The 14,773-nt window shown below is 41.4% G+C and overlaps 1 protein-coding gene across 2 annotated transcripts in view; it reads right to left on the bottom strand.

Annotated features, from left to right (window-relative positions):
* Positions 1 to 14,505, bottom strand: part of DHX15 (DEAH-box helicase 15) — a 30,434-nt gene extending 15,929 nt beyond the window's left edge. The window contains exons 1-5 of one of the 2 annotated variants that reach the window (XM_075568510.1): positions 14,307 to 14,505; positions 8,495 to 8,837; positions 6,279 to 6,472; positions 4,120 to 4,279; positions 2,166 to 2,384 (exon numbers count right to left, since the gene is read on the bottom strand). In XM_075568510.1, coding sequence (XP_075424625.1) covers positions 2,166 to 2,384; positions 4,120 to 4,279; positions 6,279 to 6,472; positions 8,495 to 8,837; positions 14,307 to 14,371 — 981 coding nt within the window. In that variant the 5' untranslated portion in view covers positions 14,372 to 14,505. Of the gene's footprint in view, positions 1 to 2,165; positions 2,385 to 4,119; positions 4,280 to 6,278; positions 6,473 to 8,494; positions 8,838 to 14,124; positions 14,244 to 14,306 lie in introns of those variants that run through there. The other variant, XM_075568520.1, reaches the window with a different exon arrangement.
* Between the last annotated feature and the right edge of the window lie 268 nt (positions 14,506 to 14,773).

Here is a 14,773-nt window from a genome sequence, read left to right as displayed (position 1 = left end):
AGATAAAATGTAGGCGTATGTAGATGGTCGACAAAAGCATGCCCGTCATACAAGCTTTAACTTGGGCAATTTGTAATGTATTTTTTTCCAAAGCATAGTGCAGGAAGCCAAAACATGCATCTTTTCAAAAAATTTTTTTTTAAATAGTTATGTAAAAAGGTACCGTTTCTTATACCAATGGTTAAAAATATATATATATAATGTACATTCAACAGTGCAATAAAAATTGTATTTGTCCACTGCAGAGTAAGAAAGACTGCAGGTACATAACACACATTGGTTGCAGAGCTTCAATCATCACACTCCTTCCCAAAGCTGGGCCCTGTGCTGTGCTAGCAAAGCATTGTGGGACACTACTTCCTAACGCAGTACAGTGATCGACAGCTGTACCACCAATGCCCATCACCCCCAATTTTTCACTCATCCCGGATGAGTGAACGTCGAGCCCGGTTTATTATTTTTTTTTAAACACTAATTTAAGCGTGCTAAGAAATGTTTATTCGGGCTCCAGCGGTTTCATCTTGTTTTGATCATGTGCCCCATAAAGACAGGTTTCATAATTATTTTTATTAACCTTATACATTTCTATACTTTAAGTAGATTTTTTCTAACGCATTTAAGAAAATATGCAGCTCCAAAAGGCATTATGAAAAATAATGGCAGTAAAGTAAATATAGCGCAACATGCAATTCAAAACCTTATCAGGGAGTTCGCAAACCATCTTCAGAAATATAAACTGGAGGCAACATATTCAGTTTAGTATCAACATAATAGAAGCTGGAATACTGCTACTTTAGTTCATACACTACTGAATAGTTAGGTTGTCTTGGAAATCATGTAAATGTTTTTTTACTTTACTTATGCTATAGCTAAATATGCATCATAACAAGGTAAAAGGTAGACCAGTAATTAAACCCCCCCAGAGAATATTTGACAGTAGTAAACATCTTGGATGACTGTTTTTGAAGAAGTTTGCCCCCTGGTGTCTGTTTTTTTCAAACTATAATTAGACAGCTAACTCTAAAAGTTCAGGCAGTCCTACAACCAAGAAAACAAAATTGTTATAGATTTTGATGGTCATATCTTGGACATGTAAAACTTCCCTAAAATATTCACATGGTAACCGGAGCTTTGGCAGGTGATCCCCACTTTCTTTAGTAATGCAGCGTATTAAAAGTTTATATGGAGCAGTACAATCTGTCCTTCTATAGGCACAATGCTGAAACGTTCCATGGGAGGGAAAGAATCATGCACCTTTAATATCAGAGGTAAGAACCTTGCTGCAAACAAACTTAAGTGCATTAAAAACCATTCTGAAAATCGGCTTCTTAGCATCCAAATAGTTGTACTAAACCGCACACTGTACAAATGTCAGATTCCATGTACAACTAAGGCCCTAACAAGCAATGTAAAACTCGGTGGGACCTACTACTACTATTTCGACATTGAAGGAGGCAGCATACCTCTGCAACTCCCCTCTCATTGTCTGCGCCAAGCACCGTCTTGAACACCAAAACCTGGAAACTCACTCGTTCAATTAAAGCTTTACTCACTAAACTACAGTATGCACGAACCAGTGCACTCAAATGTACTCCTACGGTTTGTTTTGACTCCCCACAAGCAGATTTGGGAGAAAAGTCCCTGCCCGAAGAGCTCACGATTCATGTCTTGATGCACTTATCCAATTTATGTTATTATATTGCCTGTGTTGTACTGTGTACCAGGTAGGCGCTAAAAAAAAAAAAATAACATTAAACTTTCCTGAAACATACATGTTTATTTTTTTCTTTTATTCCTTTTGCTCACCTTTTAGACTGTGGCATTATTACTTTAAAAGCAAAGTGTACAACAATAAAATCTAAGCATAAATATTACAGGCAAAAAGGCACAAGATATAAATAATTTTCTGCTCGCTATGTAGGACCTTCCATTGTATGACCCAAGGGAAAGGAATTCTGGGAGTAAAGACATCATAATGCAGTTTGTTCACTATTCGCCTTCCTTTGAACTTTAATGGCGACAAAGAACAATAGACAATATTAAGCTGACCGATTTCACAGAAAATTTAGATAAGTAGGACTATCGGTACTAACCATCACTAAACCCATACCGAATATAAAAAAAATAAAAAAATAAATAGAAAGGATGGAGTTAGCCATACAAACCTCTTGACCAGTGAGAAACAGCAGGAGATCACCCTCCTCTTCTTCACACATGTGAATTTGAATGACTGTACGGATGGATGCCTCTAAGTAATCCCTTTCTGGCTCGGGAGTGTAGAAGATTTCTACAGGATGTGTACGACCAGGGATTGTTAAAAGTGGACAGTTATCAAAATAAACCTGGAATTTGCCCGCATCTAGGGTAGCACTCATGACTATAACCTAGAAAATAAAAACACCTTCTGTAAGAAAAACATTCATAAAGCCAAGCAGCAACATTGAATAAATACTAACAGTATTTCAAAAGCCGTTGTTACTTTTGATTTCTACTTAATTACCGTTTTACCAAGACAGGCAAATTGTTCTGTAGTAAAACAGAAACTTGTATTGCAGCTCTTAAAGTTATGGTAAAGCAATATCAATGTACAGGTTATCCGACACAATGCGTTACTCAAAATGGCGTCGGATAGCGAAGCGTTGTAAAGCGAATCACATTTTCCCATAGGAACCCTGTTTAAATCAAACGTTCCGTTCCTGAAGGCATTTTTTATGCTAAAATACACAAAATATTTTACTCAAGCAATTAGATTATGCTGCACACACATACATTATGATGTAAAGATTCTATTTATTGAATCCAGAACTGTATAATAAAACTGTTAAACATGTTTAAAGGCATAAATACACCACAAAACCTTCACACAGACTGATCTGGATGATTTCCCTGACTGCAGCTTTCTGATTGACATAATGTTGCAACTTTGCAAAGCGTCGTAAGAGCGTCGGATAAGCCATTTTGGCGTCGTAAAATAGGGATGCATTGGACAGCGTTGGATAAGCCATTCGTCGTAAAACGAGGACTTACTGTATGCTATTTTACAGATCATAAGTATCTAATGTCAAAGGAAAGGAGTGCAGAAGTCAAACTGGAGAAGGATCAGTGAGGTGTGTCAAAGTACAATTCATGGTGCAGTTTTCATTCTTTATGTTCTAATACTCCAACATCGGCTTGTATTTACCGGGTGTAAATAAATAAATTAAAAAAAACATATCACATCTACTTCACAATTAAATGTAATAGAAACCAAACTGAGCATTATTAATTTTTTAAAGGGTTGGACCACGAACCTATTAATCCTTTCGGTGCCGGAGGGAGCGTGGCACTCCCTCCTGCAAACCGCAATCACATGACAACTCAGAGCGGTCGCGTGATCGCGGGGGCTCTATCCTGAAATGGAAGCCTTATTTTACTACAGTACAGATTGCTTTTGGACGCAATCTCCAACAGAAAACGAGCACTTTAAGGGCATGACGTAGCCACGACGTCAGAGCCCGTGGAGTGCCAGACGACTTCATGTAGTGGCTAAGTGGGGGTAACCAAAAGGGTTCAACTACCTGCTCTGTCCAGAAGGACCCATTGGCCCTTGCCTGCTGTGTACGAGGCACACTGTACCTGCAGACCTCAAACCTGGAGCGGTTTTTTTTTTTGTACCGTTGCAAAGAAACCAGTGAGCTTCTGCTTAGAGCCAAAGAAGAAACAGCATCTGATACAAAGCGGGAAAATTATGCCTGGTCTGCTCTTAAAGATTATTTTTTACAAGGAACATCTAAAGTTCTCAATATATTGGCCATTTGACATTAGGATCACATTGTTTAAACAATTGTTGCAATTAACTTAATATGCCGTGATTCATATTTTAATTTTTTTTTTGTTGAGAAAAGCCACCTGTACAGGCACTATGAAGAGGAAAAGAAGATTCCGCATTTACAATGAATCAGCATTTTGGGGAGAACATGGTAGGTCTGCAACATGTTGAGGTGAACTTGCACTGGAAGGGTTGGGACAGAAAAAGTTGTACCGTTACACAAGCTTTCAGAGGTTTGCACTTAACATTCACCAAGAGAAAAGAATGCCATGTAAAACACTACAGGCTGACAGTCATCTGTGAAAGTTTACCTTCAAGTCACTTCTTTGCCTTACAACTTCTTTAAGAACACCCATTAGAATATCAGTAGCCAAAGTCCTTTCATGAGCCTCATCAAGAATAACAACACCATAGCGTTCCAACAAAGGGTCGTTCATAGCTTCCCGGAGTAACATACCATCAGTCATATACCTACACAAAGAAAAAAAATATATATATGATCACATATAAAATTCCCACACATCCGTAAGACTGTTTAAAGTGGCAGTACAGCACAAAGGGTAAAACTTTTTTTAACCTACTTATTGATACAACTGCATTTAAGTTGGTTTTCAAAGTAAAATTACATGAATTTGTCTGTTTTATCAGGTCATGCAATTCTAATCTTGCATATAAATTGATTTAAAAATACTAGTAAATTTTTTTTACTGTGTCAGTCACCCTATAATTAAACTCACTAACCACTGCAATCACTATGACCCGTCATGGTAAAGGAACAAAATCTACAAAACAATAAAAAAAAAAAAAAAGAAACCTGTGTTTAAAATTAGGTTTTGGATTACAGATTAAGCCACTTTAACCCATTTAAGAGTTCTTGCGTAAACACGTTGTTACCTTCATGAACTCACCTAAATTATTTTGGTTGCAAAGCCGGGAAACCTCAATTGCCACACATTTGACTTGTAAATAAAACCTGTTACTCTGACCCGTATTATATTTTTAATTATGTGATAACCCAATACATTAAATAACCGTAAAAAAAAAATTAAAAAAATCAGGCGATTTAAATAAATCATGTGTGTAGTATTAAATAAATCTTTTTTTTAATGTAGCCCTTCCCATTTAAGAAGCCACAGCACTTCCTCTTGAAATAGGCAGCCATATTGCATGTAGCCAGAAAGCCCCACAAACGTTTCACGCTACAGAGAGAGCATTATCAAGGTAGGATACGTTGATAAAGCGCTCTGTGTAGCGTGAAACGTTGGTGGGGCTTTCTGGCCCTTTTTTACTACATGACCATTAAATAATAATTTTTTATGGGACACACTCTCCTGATCATTTATTTTTGGACACTTGTAGTGCTCTGCCATTTCTCTTCCTCTTTGCTACATTGATTCATCGGGCGGAGGCACACGCAAGGACCCCCACTCCAGGATCACATGGACGTTGCAGCTTCATAAGCGTATAACTTGCTTGCTACGTGTTTTCCACATTATGGATTTTAGGATTATGGGTACTTTCTAGGGTACTTCAAATGCTCATGGTTCCTGGTGTTATTGTGTATACTTACCTTACCTTAGTGGGGAGTTCATCATCTAGGAACACGTACCCAGTACCTGTCTACAATCAAGCAATTATTTGGGGGTCCCTTCACAAGTATCTCTTATTCTCCATTATCTCTCCTCAGTCATTGGTCTTTAGCATTACGCATTGATTTCTATTGCAGCCATATTACATGCCCTGGAAAGCATATTTGCCCATCGATCATAGGAAAACGGATTGATCAGCAGCTTAGATAATTACATTGCCTTCCAGGTAAGAAACTGCTTGCAGCTATTATAACAAAACAATATGGCACTTAAAGCTGCAGTTCAGTCAATATCCTGCATGTGCTTTTTTTTAATAAATCAGTTCTGTAGTAAGAAAAATACTTTTAGAATTTTCTGTTTTTAAAAAAACAACTTTGAAAGACCAATTTTCTTGTATTCTATTTTAACAACCATTTGCTAAGGCACTGCCCCTTCATGTCCCGTCACAAGCCCTGGCACACCCCTTTGTCAGCCCTGCCCCCCCTCTAGCACATGTCAGTGCAGGAATGCTCATGAATATTCATGAGCTTCCACTGAGTGACAGAAGCAGAAGAAAAACATATGCCAGCACTAATGATGTCACCAAATTTCGCCGATCAATACATGGAGAACGAATTGACCGGCAGCAATGCAGTTCTTTAGTTAAGTAGAGATTGCCCACATGAAACAAAGTAAAAAATAAATTAAAAAAAAGACTGAACTGCAGCATCATGTTAAGAGTTTACATCTGGGTGATTGACTATTTTCTGACCCAGAAACACCTATAAATAACTTAAATCCTTTTTTGTTTTAAGTTCATTTGTAAATTTGAACCCATACATACATTTCCACTTTCAGATTTTAAATATACATGCATTTGGAAGCAACTTTGATTTACTTACTTCAAGATTGTTTTCGCACTGCTACAGTCTTCAAATCGGATGGAGTAACCAACTTCCTGGCCCAACATCACATCCATTTCGTCAGCAACTCTCTGGGCCACACTCATTGCAGCCACTCTTCTAGGCTGGGTACATGCAACACCTCTCTTGGGACCAGGCAATGACCTCATATATTCCACACACCACTGAGGGATCTAACAGATTAAATACAACCGTTAGTTCTTTGTCAATGGAAAAACAAAAGTACCATCAATTAAAAATGTCATCACTCTGCCTTAAAAGGGGTTAGAAAACAAAACACAACCCAAGTTAAGTTACGTTACAGAGTAGAGCTATAAAGATTAAAGTTGTATGGCCAGGAACCTATTAAGCAACTGAAGTTCTCTTTAGGTTGAAGCAAAAAAAAAAAAAAAATGCTGTTAATTTAAAAATGTAACACTATACCGATCAAACCCACTCTGAAAGGCATTATTTGAAGATGTGAGGCTATACAAAGGAATGTGGAAATACAAAGAATGAGAATAAAACACATTGGTTTCATGCACATTTTTTACATGTCTAGACTTGTTCAAACAGCTTATAAAATCAATGGAGAATATTCAAGCACAAGTAATAACAAAAAAATTATGTATTGTCTTATGTCCAGCAACTTGCTATGTTTAAGAATGACCACCAGACAGCTACGCAAGAGGTTATTGGAACATGCGTTCAACATCAGAAATGTAAAAACAGATTGCGATAGAGGTAAAAAGCGGACTTCGTTTACACGTCATTTTGGTTCAAAACATGAGCGCAATGACGAGAAACTAGTTGCTTTCGGCATTGACAGGGTTAACGTGGGCATTAAAAGGTGGTAAACAGCATTTATTGCAGACTAAAAACAGATATTTACCCTGTACAGCATTGCCTCCCCCCCACGGTTTAAACGGTTTATTGGAAATATGATCATATTAACTCCTTATATTTATATTTCCGGGTCACATCTTGCTGTGGTATGTATAAGAGACTTCCACAAGGGATTTAGGACAGGTCATCGGAAGGCAAAGATGATGCTGCATTGTAGGCTGACACGCAAGGTCCACCCGCCCAACAGAAATACTGCCAATTGACTGAGGACTCAACCACCATTACCTTTGGGTTTGACTTCATACGTTATAATAATGCTCTCCCTCAAGGCACTACATATACTGATTTCTTTGAGCCTTAATCTGAATGGTATTCTGTGGCTATTATTGGTCATGTTTATCTGGTAGTAATTTTTAAATCTGTATACATATTAAGGTACCAGGTTACTTGAGGAATCAATTTTATCCTCTTAGGTTCTAAATATTTATATTACACATGGTATTCAATAAACTGTCCAGTGAAATTATTGATTTGATGTCTGTGGCAATGAATGTTGTGTGCCTTTATATAGAACTAGCTGATATACCCGGCGTTGCCCGGTATTTACCCCCCTTCACAGCTCCGCCCCCCCCCCCCTCCTTCAAAGCTGCGATCTCCAGCCCCCCACATCACTCTCCAGCCCCCCTGCACCCCACATCTCTCTCCAGCCCCCCTGCACCCCACATCTCTCTCCAGCCCCCCTGCACCCCACATCTCTCTCCAGCCCCCCTGCACCCCACATCTCTCTCCAGCCCCCCTGCACCCCACATCTCTCTCCAGCCCCCCTGCACCCCACATCTCTCTCCAGCCCCCCTGCACCCCACATCTCTCTCCAGCCCCCCTGCACCCCACATCTCTCTCCAGCCCCCCTGCACCCCACATCTCTCTCCAGCCCCCCTGCACCCCACATCTCTCTCCAGCCCCCCTGCACCCCACATCTCTCTCCAGCCCCCCTGCACCCATCATCTGTCCAGCCCCCCTGCACCCATCATCTGTCCAGCCCCCCTGCACCCATCATCTGTCCAGCCCCCCTGCACCCATCATCTGTCCAGCCCCCCTGCACCCCACATCTCTGTCCAGCCCCCCTGCACCCCACATCACTCTCCAGCTCCAATGCACCTCACATCAGTCTCTCCCCTCCCTGTACCGGACATGACCCTCCCCCCCCCCGCGGCGGGGTGTGACTGTCACGCCCTGCTGTGACGTCAGCCCACCCCGCAGACCAATGAGCTGTGGCCGTCCGCCGGCCAATCACAGGGGGCACAGATACACACAAACTTTATTGCAGATATAGATAGAGAGAAGATAGGGTTGAAGACAATAAAACATACCTGTGTTGTTTTCCCCGAGCCAGTTTCTCCAACCAAAACAAAGGACTGGTTCTTCACAAGGATATCTGTAAAACGCTCCTTGTACTCCCAGACTGGGAGCTGAAGCCGTTTTTTCAAGATATCATAATATCTCGGTGTGTGGGGTAAATTGGTAAATGGGTTAATGCCTTGAGCAAGTACAGCTGGTTTTAGAACTGGTATCCCAACAGCTGTAATAAAAGGGGTATTTGATGCACTCCGCAAGTCTTTATCCTTGTCTCTGTCCCTTTCGCGATCTCTATCTCTGTCACGATCCCGGTCGCGATCCTTTGATCGGTCATCTCTATCACGATCTCTGTCTTTCCTAAAAGATGATAAAATAAGAATTTAATACTAAAAACGTACAAAGGTTTGGAGACGGCAAAAAGAAAACCTTGTAGGAAGGTTGTACATTTAACATCTTTTAAACCTAAAATGGGATTAAAGCAACCTACATGGTTTCATGAAGTCACTTACGACCAAGTACCAGAACACTAAATGCACTTAAATGTATTATTACAAGAACTCAAATGTATCTTCCCAAGTGTCATTGGGTAAAAGGGAAGACCACTTTCACCTTGCATAATGATGGACTAGCAGATAATCTCAATGATACTTCCAATAAAGTCCTCAGATTCATTATTTCGGGGCGCGCAAAGAGGGTGGGGGGCGCATTACTAAACTAGGTTAGATTGCCATTGTTGTGCAGAGCGTCAGAATTTCCTAATAAATTATTTTAAGTGATATCAAACCAAAGTAACAGCACAAAACATTACAAAGCAACAAAACTAAACTGGATGGACAGCGCCATTGACGCAATCATTAGAATGTGCTGTCTCACACTTTTATCTGGTCTGTAACTGTTTCATACGCCCATAATATATATTTTCTTTAACTATGCACACAATGTCTTGTATACCCTGTTCATTTATGTAACTGTATTTGTAACCATGTATTATTTGTTTTACTCTGTGCCCATAACATACTTGAAAACGAGAGGTAACTCTCAATGTATTACTTCCTGGTAAAATATTTAATAAATAAATAGAAGGAGACACTACAACTTGCTTCAGTCCAAAAAGATCACTAGCACTGACAGGAAGAAAATAAATTATGTTCCGAATTATACACGTTCTACCTTCTTTTGGTAAGACAATACAAAGTACTGGAAACAAACAGCATTATTGTTATATATAAAAAAAAGTTTTAGGCGCTTGTTACATTTTTTTTAAGCCACAGAACAAATAGTGCCCATTGAATTGCACGGAAAAAAAAAAAACAAAAAAAAAAAAACAACAAGTTTAAAAAAGGTACGGGAGATGAAAAACTGGCTGTCTATAAGGCTGCGACAATAGTAGGCGCGACTGTGCGTGCGATTTGCCGTGCTGCGAGAACAAAGTGCAGCAGCTGTTACGGGCCAGCCATAGTGTGCGTGGGCACGATGCAGAGCAACAGTGCGGTAGATTTTTCAAAAGACAACCTATTTCGTTTTTTCGCGCTGCTGCTGCATCACGTGAATAGTTCGGCCAATGAGAGCGAACAAGCCGAGTGACGCATCCGCAACACCTCCCCAATCGCCTTCAGCGCAGTTCCCTCATCCCTCGGGCAATAGGTGCGCGTGACTCCATGCGTTCAGTCATATACACTTACTATCTTAGTCTAACAGTTTAAAGGTTCCCCTGACTTTCTAATGCACTACAACGTATGAATAAAACTACCAAAACATTTTATGAATCGTTATCAAACTTGCCAAAAATGTGTAAATGCAATGATATGCTCAATGTGTGATAATGTACTTAATTGGATGAGCGACTTAAAGACAAATAGACTTCGTAGACACTTTGGGTGTAGGTGTATTTTTTTTTTTTTACGTGTTCTCACCACAAGCCAAACGCCTTCACTCATTCTGATGAGATTTTGAGGATACCTTTCTGCCATCCTGCCACAGCTTGTAAGGAAGCCTCAATACACATGTATGCAGATGACACAATCCTATATGCACAAAGTCATAGCCTCTCTGACCTTCAACACATACTTCAGTCTGACTTTTTGAGACTCGAAAACTGGATTTCCCAAAACAAACTGTTTTTAAACACTGACAAGACTGTAACAATGGTATTTGGGACTAAGACTAAATTTGTAAAGCTTCCAGTGACTGAGCTCCTGATTCGAACCAACGCTAACACCACCCTAACACCTGTCACTAGTTTTAAATACCTGGGCTTATAGTTTGACTCCCACTTAACATTCGGGATGCACATTGATACCCTGACAACCAAGACCTATGCCAAACTAAGGGTACTTTACAGGAACAAATCCTCCCATTGGGCCTCATGCAGAGAGCAGCGCTATGAACAATCTCGACATTTTCCGGCGAAAATCGCGCTAAAAACAGCCGAAAATGGCGAGTTTGGAAAAAAGCGCCATTTTTTTTTTTACAATTGAAAATCTCGCCGCGCGGCTGGCGAGAAACTACATCTCGCCAGTCTGAAAAATATCCAAATTCAGAAAGGCGCGCTCGCCATCTAGCGGCTGTTTTTGGCGCGATTTTCGTCAATTTTCTCCGCCAACTAAAGTTGGCAAGAAGCCGGCTATAGGAAAAAAAAAAATTGCGCGATTTTTTTTTTCTCTCCCTTTCAGCTGCGCGAATCTCCTCCTTTACAATTCTCCACATGCAGTAATGCTAAAAATAGCGGATTTCGCCCATTTCTGCATATGGAGAATAAAACTCTCCATTAAAGCTACTTTTTCTGAAACTCTCCCATTTTTAAATTCGCTGCTCTCTGCATGAGGCCCTAAGTCTCCTGGTCAGAAAGCGTATCGCACAGCAGATGCTAATGCCAATTATTGACTATGGAGACATAGTATATGGCTCGGCTCCTCAAACCCACCTTAGCAAACTTGACACTCTCTACAATTCAATTTGTCGTTTTGTTCTCCAATGCAACTACAACACACATCACTGCGAAATGCTCAAAGAACTAGATTGGTCAACACTAGAGTCTAGGCGCAAAGTTCACCTTTCCTGTCTTGCTTTTAAATTCTTCATGGGCAAGCTACCCAGCTACCTGAACAAGCTCCTCACCCCTACCACCTGCAGCACTTATCACCTGAGATCAGACTCCAAACTGGAACAACCTACCAGAGACTCTCACATCCACCACCAGTTTAAGTTCTTTCAAATCTAAGGCTGTCTCACATTTTAACCTGGTCTGTAACTGTTTCATACGCTCATAATATATATTTTCTTTAACTGTGCACGCAATGTCTTGTATATAATGTATACCCTGTTCATTTATGTAACTGTACTTGTAACCATGTACTATTTGTTTTACTCTGTGCCCAGGACATACTTAAAAACGAGAGGTAACTCTCAATGTATTACTTCCTGGTAAAATATTTTATAAATAATAATAAAATAATCCTAATTTAGATTTGCCATTAGTTTCAACCATAACCAGTGCAGCCCATATCTTATAATAATAATAATAATAAAAAAAATAAAATAACAGTAGATCTCATTGACCAGATTCTTGATGTGGTAACAATCAGTTTCAAAAAAAGACAGCAAATCTTATGCTGCTCCAAACATATAGCACACAGGCTATAAAATGATTTATGGTGCAAACTATTTTTTTGCTATCGAAGCCTAATGATAGATTGTACTAATGATAGATCATTTCAATTGATCTGAATACAAACATTTAAGTTGATTTTTCCCCAAACAGGCGAAATTGTGATTGAACCACTTAAATCTCCCATAAAATATATGAATAAATCGAAAAAAGCCTATGATATCAATTATTAGTCGTCGTTGTCCCCCCACAAAATTAGCACCAAATACTGAAATACTCACTTATTCTGCACCATAAAAGATAAGTATATAGAAGTGTCATGTCCTTTATTGGTCATCCATAACACTAGGTGTGGCTGGGATCACTGAGGAGAGGGGTCAGAAACACTACTAGACTTGCTGAATTCTAGACAAATGCCACTGGTTGTTCAAGATATTAAATACAATGGTAGAAAGCCTTTAATGTTTACAAACAGTGAGGAAATCCATATTAGAATGTATAGACATGCTAAGCTAAGCAAAAGTTAGTAAACAATTTACATAAATAAATTATAGTTACCCTACAGCCCATTTCTCACAGGGCTACCACAATGTAAGCTTCAACATGGATATTAAAAAAAGAGGATGCCATGGTAGTACATAATCTGTTTTCCTTGTATGCATATTTTATTTATATAGCACCATACATGTACACTGCACTTTACAGCAGTAATACACGCGACATAACGGGAATAAGTAAAATTAGTTAAAAAAAAGAAGTCCTGCCACAAAGATCTTACAATCCAAGTGGTAAATAGAAAGAACACAGCAGGAGGGTGTTCTGGTGTGTCTGCGAGGGGCAAACGTGTTGTAAGAAGAAAAAAAAAACCACATTACATCAGTGTGTACAACAATGCTCAAAAGGGGGAAACAACAAGAAATGCACATGCTAATTGGGCTCTCAGCAATACCATCAAATTATCAGACAGATCAGAAACCATCCACCCACCTTAACACAAGAATGAATGACGATCAAAGTAGGAGAAAAAGATAAATAGCTGCAAACCCAGTGAGGCTATTAAAGTGTCTCAGCTTCACAATGGAGCAGCTCACACAGGCCCTGGTGTAACACGCCAATGTGCTCAAACTGTAGTCTACAATTCACACGTGGTTTAACTTCTCATCTCCTGCTCTATAGTCCACAAGAAAAAAAAAACAAAGTGTGCAGGAAAAGTGACAACGTGCATAGGCTGTCAACTCATTGTATAGTAGTTTACTACTAACTCTGGCACTGAATGGCAGTGGTAACAACAACAAATATTTACAGCTATGAAAGTAAATAGACGGACGGACGCCCCCTCTGTGGACACACGAGGTATGGTTGCAAACCAACAATAAAAGCTAATTATACCCAGGCCCCGCGTGTACCCCGAGCAGAAGCAACACCTGCACACCTTCCCAACACACCGGTAATCCATGAACACAAACACACGGATATAACGACACCGCGCATGTTACAGAACCTGAGAAAACAATGCACATTCCAAGGCTTGAGGCCTACTCCATGCGTAACACACCGCCTCTGCCTTCAGGGCCTACAGCGCAAATCCACGTTAATCATCAACGCAATTAGTCACTAAACCCCCTCACCCCCAATATTAGGTTTAAGGGAAGTGGTGGGGTTTCCGCCAGGCCCGCATCCCCAACATTTCCCCCCCGCCAAAGCCAGTCAGGCCCGCATCCCCAACACTCCCCCCTCCCGCCATGCCCGCATCCCCAACTCTGCCTGCCCACCAAAGCCAGCCAGTCCCGCATCCCCAACACTCCCCGCCCGCCAAAGCCAGCCAGGCCCGCATCCCCAACACTCCCCGCCCGCCAAAGCCAGCCAGGCCCGCATCCCCAACACTCCCCGCCCGCCAAAGCCAGCCAGGCCCGCATCCTCAACACAACCGCCCCCCCGCCAAAGCTAGCGAGGGAGCGCGGCCCAACAGGACGCGGGGATTATTCCTCACGGCGCCTGGCCGGCCTCGGGAAGATGGTTTCGGCGCCATCCGGTCACCTGGGGTTTTTCGGAGCCATGATAACGCAATCCCGGGGCGACTCGGCCTTTTACCCGCTTCCTCACACTGCCAGACGCAGCCCGGACACAGAGCAGCCCGCCTCGTCCTGCCAACCCCTCCCCCGTCCCCCTTTAATCAGCCCCCACCCACTCCCTCTTCCTCGTCCCTCCTTCCTTCTCACCCGTCGCCTCTTTTCTTGTTGGTGGCGTAATCGTCCCCCAGGTCCAGCCGGTGCCGTTTCGACATGGCCGCTCTGTTCCCCGCTTTGACCGTTGCAAATAATTAGCGCGAGGCCCGACGCAGCGTCACGAGGAGCCGAAAGCAGCGCGCGCGAGACCACACACAGCAAGCTCGGGACACCGCGAGGAAGGAAAGAGCGCATGCGCGAAAAGTGAGAGAGGGCGGGCGGCGCGTACGATGGCCGCGCGCAGGTAGCTCGCGTTTGAGCGCCTGTCGGGAGGGGGAGGAGCCAGAGGTGGGAGATCACACTTCTTGGTTGGATAAAGCCTGTCGGGGGTTTAAAAAAAATAATAATGGTGTCAGCAATATTGCTTTGTAAATCCGTATGTCAAGTAGAAACTAAACGGCCATGTTTCGCTAGTAGCGGCCATTAAAATGCCAAGTACTACTAGCCCGTGGGCGGAGTTT

Source organism: Ascaphus truei, chromosome 1, assembly GCF_040206685.1.
Source record: "Ascaphus truei isolate aAscTru1 chromosome 1, aAscTru1.hap1, whole genome shotgun sequence".
Classification (NCBI taxonomy): Eukaryota; Metazoa; Chordata; class Amphibia; order Anura; family Ascaphidae; genus Ascaphus; species Ascaphus truei.
Note: the sequence above shows the minus strand (reverse complement) of the source record. Positions and strands in the feature narration are given on the sequence as shown.